This window comes from Syngnathus floridae, chromosome 16 (genome assembly GCF_059516105.1).
Source record: "Syngnathus floridae isolate MCC-2025c chromosome 16, RoL_Sflo_1.0, whole genome shotgun sequence".
Lineage (NCBI taxonomy): Eukaryota > Metazoa > Chordata > Actinopteri > Syngnathiformes > Syngnathidae > Syngnathus > Syngnathus floridae.
Genome location: NC_142428.1, coordinates 7748650 through 7770522, shown reverse-complemented (window position 1 = coordinate 7770522; position 21873 = coordinate 7748650). Strand labels below are relative to the sequence as shown.

General features: G+C 40.6%; 1 protein-coding gene across 5 annotated transcripts in view; it reads right to left on the bottom strand.

Moving 5' to 3' along the window:
• The window catches only part of arid1b (AT-rich interaction domain 1B), a 133457-nt gene that overhangs the window by 31962 nt on the left and 79622 nt on the right, over positions 1-21873 (bottom strand). For all 5 annotated transcript variants that reach the window (XM_088400299.1, XM_088400303.1, XM_088400300.1 and 2 more), the window contains 2 exons: positions 12080-12359; positions 2229-2315 (listed from right to left, as the gene is read on the bottom strand). In XM_088400299.1, the coding sequence (XP_088256425.1) occupies positions 2229-2315; positions 12080-12359 (367 nt within the window). The remainder of the gene's footprint in view (positions 1-2228; positions 2316-12079; positions 12360-21873) is intronic.

Here is a 21873-nt window from a genome sequence, read left to right as displayed (position 1 = left end):
CCCGTACGGCGTCGTACGGCGTCAGCACTATGTTGTTTTCAATAAAAACATGAAGAATTCACGTTTGCGTCAGTCAATTTTAATTTTTATAAAGGATTATTCTCATTTGATGTCTTTAAATTCATCCGCGTTCTGCCATTGAAGCGGGGTGCATTCAAAGACCAGTCGTAAAGACGGAACACTCACTCACTTCACCAAAAAGCAACGATATAATTACGTGAGCTCTTTGCATAAACCTCGATGCAAAGAAACTCCTCCTTTTGGGTACCGTTACATGCTACAAGGAGTACCTGTTCAAATTTTCCACACTACCTGAGCAGACCCCCAGGAAGACAGAAAAAAAACAGCTGGAGTCGAGGACTCACCGTTCTCAAAATAAGGGGGGGGGGGGGGGACATATCCTCACGGGCCACCCGTGAGGATATGTTCCCCCCCTGTAATTTGGGCCAGGAATGAGGGAACCTGTTCAAATTTGCCACACTACCTGAGCAGACCCCCAGGAAGACAGAAAAAAAGCCAGTCGATGTCCAGGACTCACCGTTCTCAAAATGGGAGGGGGGCACAAATATTCACGCCTTGACATTTTTTATAGCGTTTCTGTTACAATTTTTATCCCACCACCTTTCACTTTGCTTGGGACAAAAGGAGCCTTCAGAACTGAAATTTCTTCTCAATTATTCATTCAAATCAATTCACTCAAATCATTGTCGTTATGAAAGATTTGATCACAAAACGTGTGTGGCTTTTTCTTCAATGAAAACGTTTGACATTGCTAGAGTGTCAGCTTTTAATTATATTGCGCTGTCATTTTAAAGCAAATTAATAAATGCAACAATATTAATTCGCTTTGAAAATACCTGAGTAATGAAATGGATGGATGAATGATGATTACAATTAAGAATAAAGTCTCCTTTGTAATATATACTCCTTGTAGCATGTAACGGTACCCAAAAGGAGGAGTTTCTTTGCATCGAGGTTTATGCAAAGAGCTCACGTAATTATATCGTTGCTTTTTGGTGAAGTGAGTGAGTGTTCCGTCTTTACGACTGGTCTTTGAATGCACCCCGCTTCAATGGCAGAACGCGGATGAATTTAAAGACATCAAATGAGAATAATCCTTTATAAAAATTAAAATTGACTGACGCAAACGTGAATTCTTCATGTTTTTATTGAAAACAACATAGTGCTGACGCCGTACGACGCCGTACGGGATCGGTTTTTCGCTTTCCAAACAAGGCGTGCGCGCTCCCGCGGCAGGGGGAACAAAATCTCACGGGGGAACCAAATCGAGCACAACACCTGTTATAGCTCCAAGCCGAGCGGATCGGCACTTTATAAGCACCGCGGAGGAGATCGCGGCGCCTCATTGGACTTCCAGCGGCCGGCGAGCTCGCGCACCCGCCCGGCACATCCGGGAGGCCGTGCGCACGAGCCAAGTGGCCAAAAATAGCCCCCGCCGAGCGGATCGGCTGTTTATAAGCACCGCGGAGGTGGTGGCGGCGCCTCATTCGACTTCCAGCGGCCGGCGAGCTCGCGCACCCGCCCGGCACATCCGGGAGGCCGTGCGCACGAGCCAAGTGGCCGAAAATAGCCCCCGCCGAGCGGATCGGCTGTTTATAAGCACCGCGGAGGTGGTCGCGGCGTCTCATTCGACTTCCAGCGGCCGGCGAGCTCGCGCACCCGCCCGGCACATCCGGGAGGCCGTGCGCACGAGCCAAGTGGCCGAAAATAGTCCCCGCCGAGCGGATCGGCTGTTTATAAGCACCGCGGAGGTGGTGGCGGCGCCTCATTCGACTTCCAGCGGGCCGCGCACTCGCGCACGCCGCCCGGTTCAAATTTTCTAAGTGCAACGCACAATGAGATGCATGAGAAACGGCCTTGGTTACCATCACATTTGAAGCGATGAATACGAAGTTAAATTTTATGACTCGGTGTATAAGTCGAGGTCGATTTTTTTCGGTCGATTTTGGATCGAAAAAGGTCGACCAATACACCGGCAAATACGGTATTTATTTATTTATTTATTTATTATTTCTTCATTTTCTATTTTTATTTATGTTTATTTACTTTTATTTATTCTTATTTATCTATATGTACTATATTTACATATACATATACATCAAGAAATTTTATTTATTCTTATTTATTTATATGTATATTTACATTTACATTTCATATATATATTTTTAAAGAACTAAAACCATTAGATGTCTGTAATGTGTACATACCTCGCTCCTGAGCCATGGGTGAGCGGGTGACTGGTGGACGGGATCCATCTGATCCATTCCCAGAGCTCTGCTGGTTAGAGGTGGAGCCTTCAGGAAGACAAAATCAGAAAATGAAATTACAGAAGTCTTACAGTGTATTGTTCAAATGAATTGTACGCTTTTATGAAGAGACGAGGGCTTTCACAATCACACGGAGCACTCAACTCAATCATCATCCGTACAGTTCCATGTGTTCACAATCAAATGCACTTCCAAAGGACATGTTGAGTCTTTTGACCCTGTGCCAGCGTAAGCATTAACACATGGGAACCATCCCATGTGGGAACCCGGAGCCATTTGTGGCTCATCGATTCGTGCTTGTGCGTCTTCAGGCTGTGCAGGTTCTATTGAAATCCAATAAGAAGTTGAGAGTCTGATTAGGACAACGGCAGACAAGGACTGTAGTAGATTGATTTGGCTTGCAGCAAGGATAGAAAGAGGCAAATGTAACCTTTTATTTTTGAATTCAGGCCTTTAAACAGCTTCCCGCCTTCAAACTGGCTGTTTATGAGACGCATAATTCACAAAAAACAAATGTTGGCACTCTTCGGCAGCAAATCCATTCACAAAATGATTTCGGTGGATGTTTAGCTATCGTGCAGCAGAGACGATGTGAATAACTACCTAATATTTATCAATTAATTTTTACATGTGTGTATGTGTTGTAGCTGCCAAAAGTAGCGTTAATACATGACTGGAGGTGGCACACTCCACATAAACAAACCCAATTAAGTCAACATAATTGCTTCGCATAAAACTGCATAAACAACATTTCATTCCGCCAGGCCGCCTACAGTCACAGGCACTCACACACGTGAAAGTAATAAAAGTAATTGCACACACACGTAAATAAACATGCTAAAGTACACAAGGAAACACACATGAACACAAAGGCATTGGGTATGTGCCAAAAATGTATCTCAATGACGCACACACACACACGGACCCCTGCCTCACACATGAGTGGATCCGGCGGCACTGCTTCAAAAGGAGAATATTCGATTAGTTAGTCTGTCAACATGTGGCAGGAGGGAAGGGAAAACATCCGTGTGCAATCGTTGAAGCAACCCTCAGATAACAGGGGAAACGTTATCTGCATGCCTCTGTGTGTAGAGGATGAAAATACTTCATCTAATGTTTGTGTGGAAGTACGACAGCATTGCAGGAACACTTATGATGTCAGCCCACATTGGATATTTATTGACTTTATTTAGTGCTCTGAATAAAATGAATGACTGATTTAACAAGCACACCACAGTTTTTCTTCTTGTGGCCTTACACCAATTGAGTTCACCATATGAGTTCACACATGTAGTACGTAATGTGTTATTTGAGTGTTTCATGAAATCGGAAACACAAAACTGAATCCATAACAATTAGAAGATAAAATTCATTCAAGATTGAATCAATCCATTATACAAAGTCTGACTAGATGGAAAAAAAAAGTTGTTCCTTCAGCAAGAATCCCAGTGAAATGAAATCTAGCATTTCCATTCAAGAAATTTAACTGCTAACGGGATGCTGACTGGATGGGAAATAAAAGTGAAAATTATTTATGCAATTTTGTATTTATACAGTGGTTTATGTGTTTTGTGTTTATTATATGCTTAAATGGATGAGTGTGGACATATGCACATTATATAATTCTATATGAATGGTTGGATTATTTACACTCTGTTACTTTGTTCCAGACTGGATGGGAAATAAAAGTGAAAATTATTTATGCAATTTTGTATTAATACAGTTGTTTATGTATTTTGTGTTTATTATATGCTTAAATGGATGACTGTGGACATATGCACATTATATAATTCTATACAAATGGTTGGATTATTTACACTGTTACTTTGTTCCAGAATGATGCTACGCAAAACGGCAAGCATATTGTAGCTAATTCCAAATTGTTTGTATAAAAATCAAATGTACTAATAAACCTATACACAGAAAACAACTGCTAACTATTTGTCCAACAACACTAGATTAGTTGGGCAGATAATGTGGACGTTTCCTGCAAAACAATGCAATGACCTGCCGATGTGTGAGTGTGTGTGTGTGTGTGCCTGCGCGCAGGGATGCATGCCAGGCATCAGCTTTGCTGTCAGACCTTGTTTGCTTGGATGGCAGACTGATGGTGGCAGCAGATTGTGTTGGAGCTTGTGTGTGCACTTCTATGCACCGTGTACTACAAAGCGATGCAATGTTTTGCTTTACATGAGACAAACAACAACAACAACAACAACCGGGCTTTTGTATCTATGCTAGCATGATTAAGTGTGATGACAAAAAGAAAATGGAAAAACAATACAAAACAAAAAGTCTCATTGACGAGGAGAACATCGCAAACAGATAAGAAAGGAGTAGCGTAAGTTTGATAAAGCTTCAGCCCCTCCCTGACTTCAGCTTCCAGCACTTGGTAATTATTTCACTACCAATTAGTGTCCAAACAAAGCCTATCTCTCCCTGACAACCTCGTCTCCCCTGTCCTCCCTCCTCTCCTCACCCGAAATGCCATTAAATAATTATGCTTAAATAAAACAAACAGGCTCCACAGTGAGTCCTGGCACGCTTAATCTGTACCATTAATAATTCATACACTGAATCTCTGACACGCAGTTCTTCACCATGTGCTGCCGGGAGAGAGAACTAAATGTCAGCAGTATATCATTTCCTGTATACACGCGAAAAATAATAATAGTTTGTATGGAAATGCTTCTGCCATGCAGGTCGTCTTACTAGCTTTGCATGTGAGCGTGTGTGTGTGTGTCATTTAAAAGCTTGTGTTTAATTGTAGGAGACTCACTGCGCATATTTTTACCTGAGCTGCATAATCTATGCCATATGTGTCAAACTCAAGGCCCGGGGGCCAGATACGGCTCGCCACATCATTTTATGTGGCCCGCGAAGACAAATTGTGCATCAAATTCGTGTGTCATTACTAGAATTGCAAATTGTCTTCACTTTTAATAATATCTTTTTTTTTTAAATATTTGACCAGTTTTTACTCGTCTGATTTGAAAACGAGTTATTTGTCAGTTTGTTTTGTAGCTTTTACTGTATATAATATGAGGAGCTCATACATTTATTTGGGTTGACAGTCATAATGGCCCTCCGAAAGAAGCTATGACTACAATGCGGCCCACGAAAAAAACGAGTTTGACATCCCTGATCTATGCATTCGTGTATTCTAACTATGCATGTTTGCGTGCTAATACTAAACGTTTGCTATATTTTATTAAGAAGACATCTTGCCAATGTGTTGGAGTTTATGAAAAATACTTCCTGCATGGTAAAGTCCGAGTGTGAGCGTCAACAGGAGGATAACGAGGAGTTATTTTGTATTTTATTGAGGAGTCAAATAACACAAATCCAATTGGTATATAAAGACACTTAGTGAGCACAATGTCGCCATATTTTTCTTACGCTATGAGGCAGCAGGGTGAAAAGTAATGGAAGTTCATTGCATTTATTTTGTGGAGATAATGCTCTTCTGTAAAAAAAAAAAAACCCAACACAAAAACACATTTTATATTCCTCTTCTGCAAGTACTATTAAGGCAACCCAGAGTTTTCTTTTGAAGAGAGGGAATGTAGTCTTTGAAGCTTTTTTACATCAGGATTTCAAACGCAAAAGCTTGTTAAGTTCAAAGCTGAGGGGGAGGACTTGTGGCCATATTTCTGTTTTGTTTCAGGGCTCGACTAATATTAAGCTTCAGAGTAACTGTGAGGGCGTGTATGCGCCTACAAATGAGTCTATGTGCCATGGTGCATGTCGTGCCAATGATAAAAAGTCCAATATAGAATTTTGGACCAGACCTGAGCAGATACTGTGCTGTTGGTCCGCTGAAAAAAAGTCCCTTGGGCTCCTCAAGTGGTCCTCAGGGGCTACTTAGTGCCTGCAAGCACCACGTTGGTGACCCCTGCCTTGCATACTGTTTGGATTAGATTTGACCCATTTTGACATCCTTCAAGGTCATTGAAATTTAATTACTTTTTCCAAAATGACCTCAAATACACAAATTACAAGATTATTTTTATTTTTGTACAAGTACTACGTTTTAAACACTGAAGCTGCACAACGTCAAATTTGACCCGTGTCCACTAAAACGGAGCTAATATTTATTAGAATCTGTTTATTGTAATATATGAATCTTAATGTATATAATATATAATTCATCATAATTTCTTTTATAATCTTTGAGCACTGTCCTATACAGAGTACGGATACCTAGTACTTTTGACACATGAAATTGAATTAAAACAATGACAAAATATTACTTTTTGCAGATGATGATTTGGAGGACTTACTCAGTGTCAGATTTTAAATATTTTAAGTCATTGTGGCAGGTATTGGCACCCTCCATAAGTGTACAATAACTAAAAATAAGCCCCGTAACAGTCCGATACGATACCTGGTTTCCTTCCTTGATACAGAAAGTTTTTATGAGGATATTCTTTGCACAGGCAAAATTGACCCAGAACATATGTGAGCATGGAAATGAACAATATGAAAGGGTTAAAAGGAGACGTGAGGAACAATTATTTTAATTATAGCCGGACGCAGCTAGCTACCGGTTAAGGGTTCCCACATGTTCTTGTGGGTGATAAACCCTGCCCTTTTGAAGAAGCATAGGACATTTTTCCAAAAGTCAGGACATGACAGTGAACTCAAGAGAGAAAGGGCTGCTTCAGCACTGTCTCTTAATGCAACCCTTCGGCTGTAAATGTACACACACCTTCCGCAGCCAACACACCCACAACAAGGTAATATCTCCGTCTTGACTTTATTGGCGAGAGGAAAATAAACAAGAGGCTCCAGTAATGGTGGTTTAGCTCTCAATGGGTATAAGCCAATGTCTCTCCAAGCCAGCGGCTGATGCCAGTTTAACTAGCCCTGCAGGGGACGAATGCAGGCCTGCAGTGGCTCACAAAACAAGCGCTCTCACTCTCCAGAGATCCTCATTACTTTCAGCGCTGAGTAGCAAGTGTAAGTAAAACAAAAGTGCAGCTTAAGCTAAAAATGCAGCGAGCAGGATAGAGAGGAGGGAAAGGGAAGTACATGTTGGAGAAAGCGTAATAATTGAACACTGTACTTCCAATTTGAATCTACCACTTGGATGGAGTCCGAAAATATATTTTACAAAATGGCTTCTCGAATATGTATTTATTTGCTGTGTGAATTTGTTACCGGAGGGGAGGACATTTTTCTGTTTTTAGGTCAGAGGGGCAGAGAGGTGGGAAAAAAGAAAGATCGGAATGGTCGGAGGTTTAATGTGCAGATGGGAAAGGGAGGAAGAAGATAAAACAGAAAGGCAGAAGAGGGAAAAGAGCGCTTCAGGAGCAATTGAAGGAAAACAGGGAGGAGGGGAAACACAGGCAAGAACGGGGATGGAAAGATGGGCCTGGTTCCTCGGTGGGAGGCCAACACCACAGCAATGCTCCGAGCGAATACAAACACAGAGAGGGGGTCGAGGGGGTGGATACGAGGAAAAGTGAGACACAAGAGGGAACAGAGGAGAGAGAAAGAGCGTGATGAAAGTAATATGAGGCCGACAGAGGGGCAGGCAGTGCCACAGGCGTGTTCCCATGAAGGCTCTTTGGGAGTGGTGCGACCAGGAAAAAGAAAAAAAATCCGTTCCGCTCCCTCCCCACTACATCAAAATTCAACCCCCTACTCTCTCTCATAGCCTTCTTGTAATAACTTGCACCCCTAACAGAGGAAAAATAAGTTTGAATGAGCATTCCCGTGGCATGTTTTCCACTTGGATATTCTTTAGCTTGCAAATGAGTTTCCGTCTGTGCTCGAGGAAGTCATTTACTGGCAGCATTATCAACAATGGCTACCTTGGAGCATGCCGCTCTCATTTGTGCTGAATCCCTTCCAGGCGTCTGTGCTTGACCTTTGTGCGGAAAATACACCGCAAAAGATATCTTTACATCGGCGGTACTCGTATGATCAGAAATTGGAATACTAATGTGTTTTCTTGCCCAAATTACAAGTAAACCACAGGCTGTGATAGAAATGATGGAGAGGGAATGGAAAATAAGTTGGACCCTTGAGCGAACCGATTGGACCACTCCAGCCTTGTTTGCTCAGTGCCGTATATCTGCTTACCGTATTTTCCGCACTATAAGGCGCACCTTAAAACCTCCAATTTTCTCAAAAGCCGACAGTGCACCTTATAATCCGGTGCGTTTTATATATGGACCAATATGGATTCGTGGATGAGGACTAATTTATTAAAGTAAGCTTTACATGTTTATTTTGTGTTGTGTGATATTAATGTTTGAGCAACGTTGAGTTATTTATTCTATGCGCCTTATAATCCGGTGTGCCTTATATATGAACACAATTTTAAAATGGGCCATTCATTGTAGGTGCGCCTTATAATCTGGTGCGCTTTATAGTGCGGAAAATACGGTTCATATCCTAAAAAGATGGAAAATGTGTGAACAGATGAGACTCTTGTTGGAACATATACAGCGTCCATAATCAGGACAGGCATTATCGAAAATGGACGAATGGATGGAAATGGAAGCGCAGAGATAGGGCCATGCCCGCAAAATGATCAAATGATATAGCAAGATACATATAAATGTGATATATATATTTTTTATTCTAATTATGTGTTCCCATGACATCTGGGAACCATTTAAAACTGTTTAAAAAAGTGCTGTTTTGGTATCAAACTGGTGCTGACTGTCTGAGGGTAATGGCCACATTTCTTCTCCATGTTAGTTCAAACTAGCATAATAATTTTGCTTATAGTAATACGATTCAAGCTAATGTCAGCAAGCTAGTTAGTGTTCACGTCATTGTGCACAGCATTCAACACGTTATTGGTTGAAACGAGTCCATGGGGGAGCCTTGTCAGAACCAAGCCCACACACACTTCCAATGATATAAACATCATTTTATCTGAATGTCACAGGTGAGATGCTCCCTATATAAAAGAAAAACATGTTTTTTGCTTAATGTCAAACAACTCCAACTGAGAGCTTTGAATCTTTGACTCTTTTCAAGCAACCCAACTGTGGTGTTTCATTCCACTTTGCACTCATCTGGATGAGAGTCAAATATCTTCTCACCTTCTTCCCAAAGTTTCAAAAAAGGGTAAAATTATATAAATAACACGAGTCAGTGTGAAGAAGGTGTTTGTTTATGCGTGTGGAACTGAGGAGGTTGGCGCTTGAGCAATGTGATTTCTGCTCGATTGTCACAAATCTAGCGCAACAGGAAAATCAATTTGGCCCAGTGTGTGCTTTTTGGTTTCCAGGAGAGCAAGGCGAGGGCCGGATAATGTTCCAGTGTATTGGATTTTCCTCACAGAGCGACTGGGAAAGAGAGAGGAATGCAAAAATGTGGGAATCGTAGGCATGCCTTGATAGATTTGTGTAAGTGTATGGGTGTATGATAGCCAGGCAATGTCAGTCTCCCACATGCTCACCTCTGACTGCAGCTCTATCACAGTCACATCCCAGCAAGCAAGCATTTATAAGTGATTTGTATGTGCAACCATGTGTGCCGCTACAAAGCCTATGCCCTGCCTAGCTGCTGTGTTATTTTTCAAATATATTGTGTGTAGGTGTTTGACAGCCAGGTGAAAGGATGACATGATGAAATTGCTCTCTGACCGCTGCCATGGTGCGTGTCGTCCTGTGAGAGCTCAGCCGTGTGACGTGAGAGAGGATGACAACATCACTCTGCTGCTTAAATGCTTGGGAGACTTAACATGGCATCCATAAATGTTTAGGAAATAAAAAGTTTGGCTTTCAATAAGGAATATTATATATGTTACACTGTTGCGAATAATAAAAACCTGCAAGTTATTGACGCCCATTAAAAGGTAATTGCCAATAGATGTCACAAGATGGAGAAAAGAGCAATTTTATTAAAAATGGCTGTGGACTGACTAGTTAAAACTAATTCCATCAACTCAACATATTTGCTTGGCCAATGTTTTTATATTTGACACAAAAACTGAAAATAGTTTGGTTTTCCACAATAAAAACTAAGTATAGGTTCCTGTGATTTGACAAATTTGCAGATGCACTGTGATTAGTTCCAGGGTCAAAATGTGGCCCATCATAAATCCCTTAACTGTGCAGGCAATGTTTTTTATATCTGAATAAGTATAACCGCTAGAAAAGTGCAAAACACACATTAAACACCACTAATAATAAAATGAAAAAACAAATTGTAACAACACATCTCATGGATTTCTGTTGTCATCTCAGAGAACATTAGTTGCCATTTTGTGTGTTTACAGAAAGAGTTTGGATGTAATTTACAAATAACCAAGATAATATGAGTTGTTGCCATTTAAAGCACAACCACAATGGAGTCTAATCAGATAAAAAGCGTCAAAACACTCCAATCATCAGTGCAACTTCATTCAAAAACCATAATCCTTCATAGCAGAGCCTGCAATGACATGAATAAAGCAGAGTGAAATGGCGCCGGCACAAGTTATGTTGTTATGACTTTTTGACAACTGATGCCCAGTCAGTAATGCAGCGTAAAACAATTTGTTTTACTCACTAATTAAGTCGCTTATTAATGTTTTGTTGATATAGTGGAGATTGTTGTTAATAAAACTGAATAATGAAGCGGGAGTTATGCATGTACTTAGACACACACAAAACACACAAAACGTATTGTTTTGCCTCCTCTTTCTCTCCCTCCAACTCGAACAAGCATATTAATGAAAGTGTCTTAACTTGTGATGAAGAGTTAGAATGTGGAGGCTTTAGTAATCAGATATGTTCTAACCACATTAGTTCTCCTGTGTGTCTCTCCCAAGCTGGCTGAGCATTGATCTAATTCAAAGTGAGTGTAGTAAAGCCGCTAAGACGTGCCAAATGTTACGCACAGCTCCACACTTTATCACTATTTATGTGGCGCGGGGAATACTTTAAAATATTTTCTTATTAATCATGTCCCAGCAATCAGTTCCGCTTTCCGTCTTTGCCACCTTAATCGAAATTCTCGGCACGATCGTTGGCACGAGCGTTGGCAAAACTACTGTCCCAGTTTTCATTAGCGTCAATCACGTCGGTAAGGAGGAAGAGGAGGAGGGAGGAGGCCTGACATCAGCATCTCAAGACATTTTGCCCCGCCTCATCACATTGAATGACAGCGCTGAGGCGCGCTGATATGTCGCTCAACGGCTCGGTGGGGCGGAGAGGTGGCCGGATGATGAGGGAGGCCAGTTTGGAATGGCATGGACATGCACGAGTGTGTGCAAACACACACATCTTAAATCTCATTTTATTGAAGACTTGCGTTAAATGATCCCACCCTCATAGACACAGTGGTTACATTCCCGTCCGTGTTTGAGCAACTTTTATAATATATCAAATCAACCAATGAACATGAATTGAAGACGATTTTAGGTACATTGACTAATCAATTTTCAAAAGATTGGTTTTAAAGCAACTCAGCTTATGTGATAATATCAAACAATCCTTTTTTTAATTAAATCCTATGAAAAACTGAAAATATCTGGAACGTTTTTGTGGAAATTTACTAGAGATGTTCCACACACTGATTCCAATTTGGAAGGTTAGTCCATATAATACACCAGATATAATCGATTTAAAAGAAAGAAGGAACATTAGCCGTACATGAAGTGCTCTGTGTGATCTGTGTTGCTGGATTTAGAGAGGATACAAGGCAAATTCTTGAACCATTGAAAAGATGAAAAGAAATGGAATAATCTGAATCAGCTTTTGTTATGAGCGAGACGCATCAAAGTCTCGATATGCTAAATTGATGCGCTATAGTTTTATATGGTGTGAGTTTGGCAGCTCTACCTGGTGTGTTGGCGCCAGCAGTGGGGCCACTGGCGGGGGAGATGGGCCCCGAGCCCGAACGAGACTGTTGGGACTGAGTGGAGCCAGCAGGTGAGCCCACAGGGGAGGGTGAAGGTCCGCTCCTCTGGCTATGAAGGTGTGGCGAGGCGTGGGGAGAGAAAGGCGACTGTCTCTGGGTGCTGGCGCCGCCTTGCTCTCCTTGGGTACTACTGCTGCTGACGGCTGATACCAGACCAGCTTCCGTCCCCGTGGGGAGGTCATCTATCGAGCCAGACAAATCCTGCAAAAGAAGAACAAAACATTAAATAAAGGTGATGCAACCATTAAGAAAATAAAAATGCATGGCCATGAACAGCCGCAAGATTACCCAGTCGATAGCCTCCATTGCACGGCAGGCTGGGAATTAGTTTTTGGTTTCCGCCCTCTGGAGGAAAACTAACCTTATTCTTTAAATGTGTGATAACGTGGGCTTATATAATCGGTATAGTGAATAGTTTGGAGCTGGTGGAAAAGTCATTCAAAGTGGGGACATTTTAAAGACAAGGAATAGCTCCTCTCTTATGTTCTGCAATGTCCGAATTGGATTTTTTCCCCCCAGTGAGTTAATACTACAAAGTTCATACATTCGACAAGACACTTTCAGGACGGCAACAAGGAATTGGTCACAGTTGAAGCTGACATTGCCTGTCTCACCCCCCCCCCCCCCCCCCCCCCCCCGCAGAAAAAAAAGCATACAATAACATACCACCAAAAAAAAATAAATACGCAAATAGCTGGGATTCGAACATGCCTCCGAATTGTGAGGCAAATGTGCTAACAACTCGTTCACTGTCCTACAAATTGGAACATTATTATGTAAATTTAATTACATTCAATCGAGCAGAAAAAAAAACAATATTCATTGGAACAGGCTCTAATAAAATGACAGTTTTGATTGCCTGTGGTGAGCAGAGAGCACCGTGTTTGTGTGTTTGTCCTTAGTAGTGCTTTTATCTCAATCCAGGGAACCCTCATAAATATTGTGCATAAGTATTTGGGAATGTCCACGAGTGGCAACAGAACAGCAAAAGTGCTAGAATGTGAGGAAAAAAATAGATGGGATGAGATTTGACGGCTGCCCCCTTAACACACATACGCACGCTTGAAACACACACACATTTTCCGACTGACAGCTGAGCCTGAGCTTGAATTTGAGGGGGAAGTCACCTATGAGTGAGCCCGGTTTCCTCGCTAGTACTCGCTGAGGGAGGTGGAGTAGCGGGTGAATGCCAGCTGATGCGACCTGCTAAAACAAGCTCGCTGACCCTTCAGTCTGATTCCACCTGAGACACATGCCCACATTGTGACACTGGCCAAGATCAGTTTGTCACCCTGTTTTTTTTTTTTTTTTTTGAATCATCGTACTCTATCCTTGTTGCTAAGGTTGTGCGCTTATATAAAACACTTTCTCTGCAGGAATGGTTGCTTTAAAGTGCTCTATGAATAAAGTAGTTGAGGAGCAAATCTGCCTTTAACAAAACAGAAGAAAAGGCCTTATCTATCATTTTGTAAAATGACACAACATAACCTTGCCTTAAGTCGGGAATTGATAGTATTTGAAAATAGAAGTAGTGCATTGCATTCCATCATACACTCTCATGTAGTAAATAAAATATCACATTTCAGCATGATAAAGTGCAGTTCTATATACCTCTAACAATTACAATCATGAAATTAATAGATGTTAATTAATAGATGTTAGAGTTGATATTAAAGCTGTCTATACAAAGGTAATCATTATTATTTACGTTGGGTTTGTTATCATATTTTTCGGACTATAAAGTGCAATAAGGCACGGTCTCTATTTTTGGAAATTTCCATATATAGGCAAATTACCTGATTATAAGGCGCACTGTTTAATTTTGACAAAAATAAAGAATTTTAATTGTGGCTTATCTTCCCCATAAATATTGCAACCTTTTAATATATGGTAGACATCCCAAAGATGATGATGATTATTATTATTATTTTGTTGACTCGTATACGAATCACGTTTCCGTTCAGACTCCCTCGAATCAACATAAGAAGACTTTCAGTGCCTTGGCTGTGGTACAGCACAAGGACTCATTTTGTATTCATATTGTAGCGGTGTCATTTCTGTTTTAACAGAAGCGCCTTTCCGTCCGCGTCTGCTTGTTCTGGTTAATGCGATCTCAACGGCGAAACACAAAGCTTTTGTTTTGCATCATGCCGCTGTGATGAGTGCCCACCCGCTCTGCCAGCCTGTCGTCTGGCATCATCTACCCTCGCACGACAAAACACATGGGGCACCTGCTTGCATCTTTTCCTGTCTCGCCCTCGTTACCGCTCCCTTTCCCAGCCAATCAGGTCAACTGTTTGTCTGAGCGGAGCATGCAGTCTCCTAAAAAGACTGGAAGTTGGTTTTCCAATCAGCAGTCGCTCGCTTGAATGCTGCCTTACACAATACACGTTACCATGACAGCCAGCGTCTCCATGGTGATGGCTTTTCCAAATAGAGTAACCACGAGCTAGCGTGATCCGCGGCTAGGTTGTTAACCCATGGGCTAATCATGTGAATGGATGGGAATAATTGCATTTCGCCTAATTGGGTGCTGTTGCCAGCTTTTCCTGTGCCAGTTTAGGGGTGGGGAAATGCGTATCAGTAATTTGTTTAGTGGCTCGTTTGGATTATACACACACTTGAGCACAGCTGCGTGGCCCAAGACCAAAAAAGTAGCAGGACTACTACAATAAAAGGGTGGTAAACCTTAACACCCTTTGACTATATAAATGCTCATTCTAAATACGCCCATTATATTAGTGAAACACCATCATGAAAAAAAAACGACAGTGGTTTTTCATTTAATGTTTTCCAACCCACATCCTTTACATTTAATCCTTGTCACGGGCCACAGATTTTTGTGTCTACTGCAGTCACACAAGCCAGCCAGCCAGCTAACCATCCAAACAGACATGCGGTTGCAGCATCCAAACGCCCGACAATCGGCAGCACCGATCCAAAGTGGCCCAAATCCAATTTGTTTGGCTCTAGGCTGCAAATTGCTCTGTGTATTGAGTCTCCAAATAGCTGTCAACCTCTCCTGCTTGGCGTCCTGTACCGCTTAATTCACTCCTGGAGCATGTAATTGTCATAATAAGAAAAATATCGAGGTGATAATAGCAAGTTACTTTGAGATGGCCACCGCCCACAAACACACACACACGCACACACACTGTACGTAATGGCCCAAGACTTCAATTGACACATTTCACACAACATTGGAGAGGCAGTTGCTCGTGACCCTTCACCTTGCTGGCATTGGCACCTGCCTACAATGACTGTATGTGTGTGTGTGTGTGTGTCTGCACTCGATGGGCGTTTGTGACATACACACAATGAGGCTGGCTGGGCTGTCACAGAGAGACATGCTTGGCTACTGATGCGGCCAAGGGGGACAGATGAAGTGTGTGTGTGTGTGTGTGTGTGTGTGTGTGTGTGTGTGCATGCGTGCCCGTCTGTGCCAAATACTTGAGATTTCAGTGCATATTGCACAATCCACTCTATTTATGTTTAGGGTGCCAAAGACAATCGTACAATGTGGTCCACAAGTATTTTTACAATGACTGAATATTTAAAAAGGATTCTGCAGTCATCCATTTTATGTAATTGTCTTTCATAAAATGAGACTAATTAAAGGAAAATAAATGAAATAATTTTAATAGCCAGGTCAGGCACCTGATCTCAACCCAAGTGTATACAGAAAAGACAAAGTGCATTGCCTTCTACAGCAGCGACTGAAGAGAACTTTTCCAGAGTTTATATTCTTACTGATCTCCTTTTATGTATCCATAGGACCCGTTTTGTCTGGGTCAAAAGTAAAAGCACATTATAATGTTACATACACAGTGGTACTCAATAGATGTACAGAAATAAGACCTCTGTGGACACAGAGGTGCGCTTTATTCTTTGTTTCTCTTCTCTGGGTAAATATGATGATGTGAAATGTAATTAAGTCCAACAGCTATGCTTGGTAGGCCTGAGGGACAACTCTGCTCATTGCAGCAATGCACACATTTGTCGGCTCCGGACGCCGTGCTTTCCATCTTTACTGTGCTGTGGAGACTGAGGGGGAAAGGCTATTATAAAGATGTTTATTCATCCTCCGCCCAACTGTCGTCGGAGGCAAATTCCAAATAAAAGGCCATGCAAATGAATCCGAATGGACTTCTTAATGTGCGTTTGTGAACGTGTATGTGCGTGAGGTTTTTAATGCAACACCCCTGTAGAGCAGCAACTGAACTAGCCTTCACTAAGTGCTATTAAGTGGGAAAAGAGAAGAAAAAAAGGAACTGGATAGCATTTTAATCCACGTTATTTATAAAATAATGTTTTAATGCCATTCAGCAGTTTTGTTGTGAAACAATCAGATGTGATATGGGTAAATACTGATGCTTGTTCAAAACTGTTCAGAAAAAGATTCGTAGAATGAATCAATGAAATAATGCAATTTTGCGTTCTGTGGAAATTGTGTGTGAGTGTGTGCGTGTGCTTGACAATTTACAGCTCAATGCTACAACACTTATATATAATCTCATAAAGGGATATAAAAAGTCCACACATCCTAGGGACAGACAACCTTAACAGAGAGAAAGCGGTGTTTTCTCTTATGAATATAATTTAACTTGATGCATGAAATGTTTTGTAAAGAAAAAAAAGATTACACACTCTTTTCTCCTTTCTGTATTTATGAAACTCAGACTCAAAACACCACGTTAAGAGTGTCTAAAAAGTAAAACTGGTCAAAAAAATCTGGTCAAACAATCTCTAAACAACAGCATAACATCCTGAGTGGGAAAGCAAAGCAACAATTGAAATGTCAAGGAATGTTGTTGGCAGGGGCAAACATTTGTGTGTGCTCAGGATTTGGACGGACTGAGATAATCTGTTTGTAATAGTAACACTAACTCCTTGGCACAAGCTGTTATTGTTTGTTGTAAGATAGCGGGCTAACGGAGCGATAAGCGCTGAGGCACTTAAAACTCTTGCCAGTGTGATGCAGGGTGGGCTACTTTGAAAGGGTCACGTGTGGCCCCATAACCCTGCAGACACTCAAATCTGGTGCCGCTTGTCTCCAAACGAGAGATTAATGTTGAATTTTTCTGATTCTTCCTGATAATATGGCGAGTAGGAGACCCAATTGCATACAACATGCAGTATGTTCAGCTTGGATTTGCTAATTTAATTTTTTTCATCATTTAATTCTAATTTACACAAAAAGTTAAAAAAATATATATATAAATATACATATATAATAATATATATATAATACAATATACATAAAAATATTAAATAAACAATAAAAATAAAAAATATATTTTCTGACATATATATTGATGGGATTATAGTATATGGCATACAGCCACCCATTCTAAGCCTCCCCACGCACCCGAGAGAACTCCAGACACGATGCAGCATCAAATGTGGGAGATGGAAGGAAAGAACAAAATAAAGAGCCCAAATTCCTCATTTCTAATTCAGCTGCTCGTTCAGTTTAACCTCTCTCTTCTCAGCAATTAACGCACACGCCACATCCTTCACGCTGCGTACAGCCGAGGCTAAATAATGCAAGGGGCATCCAGCACCCGCATCCTTTATCATCCCAAATGACACCCATTTGCATATCTCCCCAGTCAATTAGAGTGCAGCGGAATAATCAGCCCATAATTGGGGGAGAGTGTCTGTAATCACCACCCTTGGCACACCGACGGGGCCATTTGGAAAAGCGAGGGGGGGGGGGGGGGGGGGGGTAGAGGTTGGATGACTTGGTTGTATGTGACACTCCATCTAACTGCAGTCTTAACTTCAAACTAATACATTTGAACACGCAGGTTAACTTCCCTCATTTTATGTACGCTCTCCTCCTTTGTACAGTCGCTTCTATTTCCCTATAAATATTAAAAGCATTCCTATTCTGTTCCAAAGGTCAAAAAAAATTGTCACTGTGTACGCTGTTGAAAATTCTCTTTCTCTCTGTTTAAATAAAAAAGTATGAAAGCGTGGAAAATGGCATTCAGGTCAATATTGACGCTTTGAAAATAAAGCTCAAGAGTTTAAGATTGACGGAAATAATACAAAAAAATATTTTTAGAAGGACATGACATTTGAACAGTTCTAAAACTCACTGCTTTGGTAAAAAACAAAGAAAAAGAAAATCTCAAACACTTTTGAGGAATCTTTTTCTAGGTTTTTTAGTTGTATATATTTTTCCCATGTGTGGATTAAAAAAAAAAAATGTCTCCATTGCATCAGGTGAACAAAAACTGTGCCAAACAAACAATATGATTGACTTTTATTGGCAACCCCAGAAGGAACTAGCCAAAAGACACTAACAACAACAACTTTCTGTTTATTCTCATTAATTATTTAGTAAATAGCCTTTGATTCCTATTGATCATGATACATTTTCATTCATCTCTTCCCATAGAAAATGAAGGTCATCCAAGTTAGGCAAGCACCACCAGACTCACCAACAGCTTCATACTCCAGGCTGTTAGGATCCTGAACTCTCTCCCCCGTCCACCCTGGGCTACATGACGTCCTGGCCTTTTGGGCCACGATGGCTGCCTTGCACTACTCCACTTGCACTACTCCTCCTTTACTTTTGCGCTATTATACTGACTGTCTGCTGTATGCACAATTGCACCATTTCCACCAAGTTGCTCTTATTTCTTCATTGCTCTTATTTATTCATTGTATATGCCTTCTATTTTTACTTTATGTATTGTTTACTTGAATGTGTTATATATCTTGTCACCGTAGGATAGTAGAAAACGTGATTTCGATCTCTTTGTATGTCTTGACATGTGAAGAAATTGACAATAAGGCAGACTTTGACCTCCCATTATTTAGCTATTGTGGCTCTTGTCCCTCAGTGTCTAAAAGGCAATTATTAAATAGATACCAATTCATTCACAATTAACGACTAATTTTTCCCCATTGGGCGATTATAGGAAATTCTTTGAACGTCTAAAGCTATATAAACCATTACCGTTAAATACACAACAAAGGGAAAAAGTTAGTAATAGTCAAGGAATACAAGAAAGGCCGCAGACGCACCGGGGGGAAAATTCCCCCACTAGTCCCTTTTAGAAGCAGACAATGAAAGTCGTTTTATGAGAAGTTTTCCGGGCAGCTTTGAAGCACAATTTCTGCACAGCCTTTGGATTTCCTGCTCAAAGAAGAATGACCGTTTTTTGTGAGACAACATTTGCTTTAATACACCCCGTTCCTCAGAGGCTTTGGTGGCGTCCTCTGAACATGGTGACTGAGAGGATGAACTGAGAAAAGGAAGGCGAGAGAGGGAGGATGTAGAGAGTCGGGTGCGCTGGAGGTGTGTTGAAGTGTGTACAGGAGCAGAAAAAACCCCGGCAAGGTTAGTTCCCACCTGCAGTGCTATCCTTTTGTGTTCTCACAGTTGCTTTTCGTGTTTACTCAAATCTCTTTAATGTCCACCGTAACACATGGCAGCCACTTAATGCATAAAGTGGATATTTTCCATCTCAAAGGTAGCTTGGTGAAATGGTGGGAAGGCAGCCAAAGATAGCAAAAGAGGTGAAAGTAATAATTAGATTTAAGACCTCAACTGGATTTTTGAATATGAGGGGCACAAACTTGAGATAAGAGGGTTGATTATTGCTGTTTACAATTTCTAACATGGAAAAAGTGATGTTTTTTTGCTTTATTTATTTATTATTTTTTTTGGGCTGATTTTTCAAAATATTTTTTGGACTCATAACAAAATCTGCAAGATTTTAGATGTATATAACATTTTTTTGTGTATATTTTTCTCAGCAATGTTGTGGTAATACAAATAACTAATTACTTATTATCATTCATTAATTAAATTATTTTTTTGCTGATTTTTTAAAATATTTTTTGGACTCAAAACAAAATCTGCAATATTTTAGATGTATATTCATTTTGTTTGTTTATATTTTTTCAGCAATGTTGTGGTAATACTAACAACTGATCATTTCAATTGTCTTATGAACTTTTGAAAGCATTGTAACTATATGCCAAACTGAAAAAGTTCTTCTTTAAAATTCTTTAAAAACAAGACTATTGTTAAACATTTCCCACTGTTCACAGAGGGAGAAAATATTGATTTCTTTTTAAGGGGATGCCTTTCACTGTTTAATCCCTCATTCCATGACTCCGGGGATCTGTGGCATTTCTTGTCAGCCAGCCAACCTCGTGTATGTATCACTGTCAAAATGACTGATCAGAAGGAGGGAGGTGGGTAGGGAGCTGAGGGAAGGGAAGGGAAGGGGGGGAGACTCAGTTTGACTGGAGAGATGCTAAACTCCCCCCGCTGCTCCCATTGGACATGCCTGTCAGCGTGTCCGCCTCAGTAATCCATCAGCTCCCGCTGCTGATCAATAATGTGATCGGTGGAATTCTGAGACATACCTTGTAGAGAGATATGTGCAGGCGGGGGGAAAAAATGAAAATTAACGACTGACTTTGACCTTCAACTGGCATAAAGTTAAACTCAAGACTGTCCACAGGCATATTTTGTCTTCATTTTTTTGATATATGTGATGTTGTATATAGAGTGAACTGCAATTATATAGCAGGAAAATACAACCTTTCAACTGGTGGGTTAAAACTAATCCAACATGTTTTACAATAGCTCATTTATTTCATATTATTTTAATTAATCAGCTAAGTAATCGGTTGTCTGATTTTCATAGCGGTAAATATCTGAAGCTGCCCTCACAAAATAATCCAAATCAGTCAAGGCCTAATTTTTACAACAACATCCAACTATTTATTCCATAAATTTAAACAATTAAAGAATTAACTTAAATAATTTACAAGTTGAGTGGAGAATCAGCCCTTTTAGGGGAGCTGACAAATACACACACACACAATCAGTGTTGCTAAATTTAACAACTCAGCAAAGACTCCGCAAAATTACACATAAAAATCAGAACATACCAGTGGAATCACTCCTTTATGAGAATTTAGCAGGAAGGAATAGAAAAAGTTAAACACTTAAACTATAAAGTCATTAAATGTGCAAGCTGCCATACCATCACCTGCATTTATTATATATTTTTTCCAAATCCCCATTTTTATTTTTTAAAGATAATGGAAGTTATGTTAAATGCTATTCACATAACATGAATTAAAATGAAAGTTTCTGAATGTCTTCTAATAACTAATGTTTGCCATTTCGGAACAAGCTCTGTGATAATTGCAATCCCTTTTATTTCCTATTGCAATTTTAATTTCAAGTCCTAACATTGTTTTTTTTTTTTAAGTGCATGTTTATTTGGGATTTGCCGCAAATCCACCAGATATAGCGCAAAGCAAATTTCCATGGATGAAACAAAATTATCAATTAGTATATGCCACTTGTACATCCAGCCATTTTTCCACTTGGGCATTTGACAGTTATGAGGTCAATAAATCCCCAAAAACATCGACACGTACACACACACACACACACACACACACATGCACACTGGCGTCAGTCCACAGTTGCAAGTGTTTAAACTAACTTTTAAATGGTGAAAATAAATTAGGCTCACCATCAAAGAGACTTTTCAAAAGCTATTTCTTCTATTGGAGTTCAAACAGCAGCCTGCTTGGTAAACAGGCATGGGGAATTCGCGTTGGAGATACAAACAGTCGGAGGTTCACCACAACAAAGACGGAGGGGAAGCAGCGGAGGGCTGTAATTCATCAGACACTCCACAAAGCAAAAGCGACTGACTGTCCATGAGTA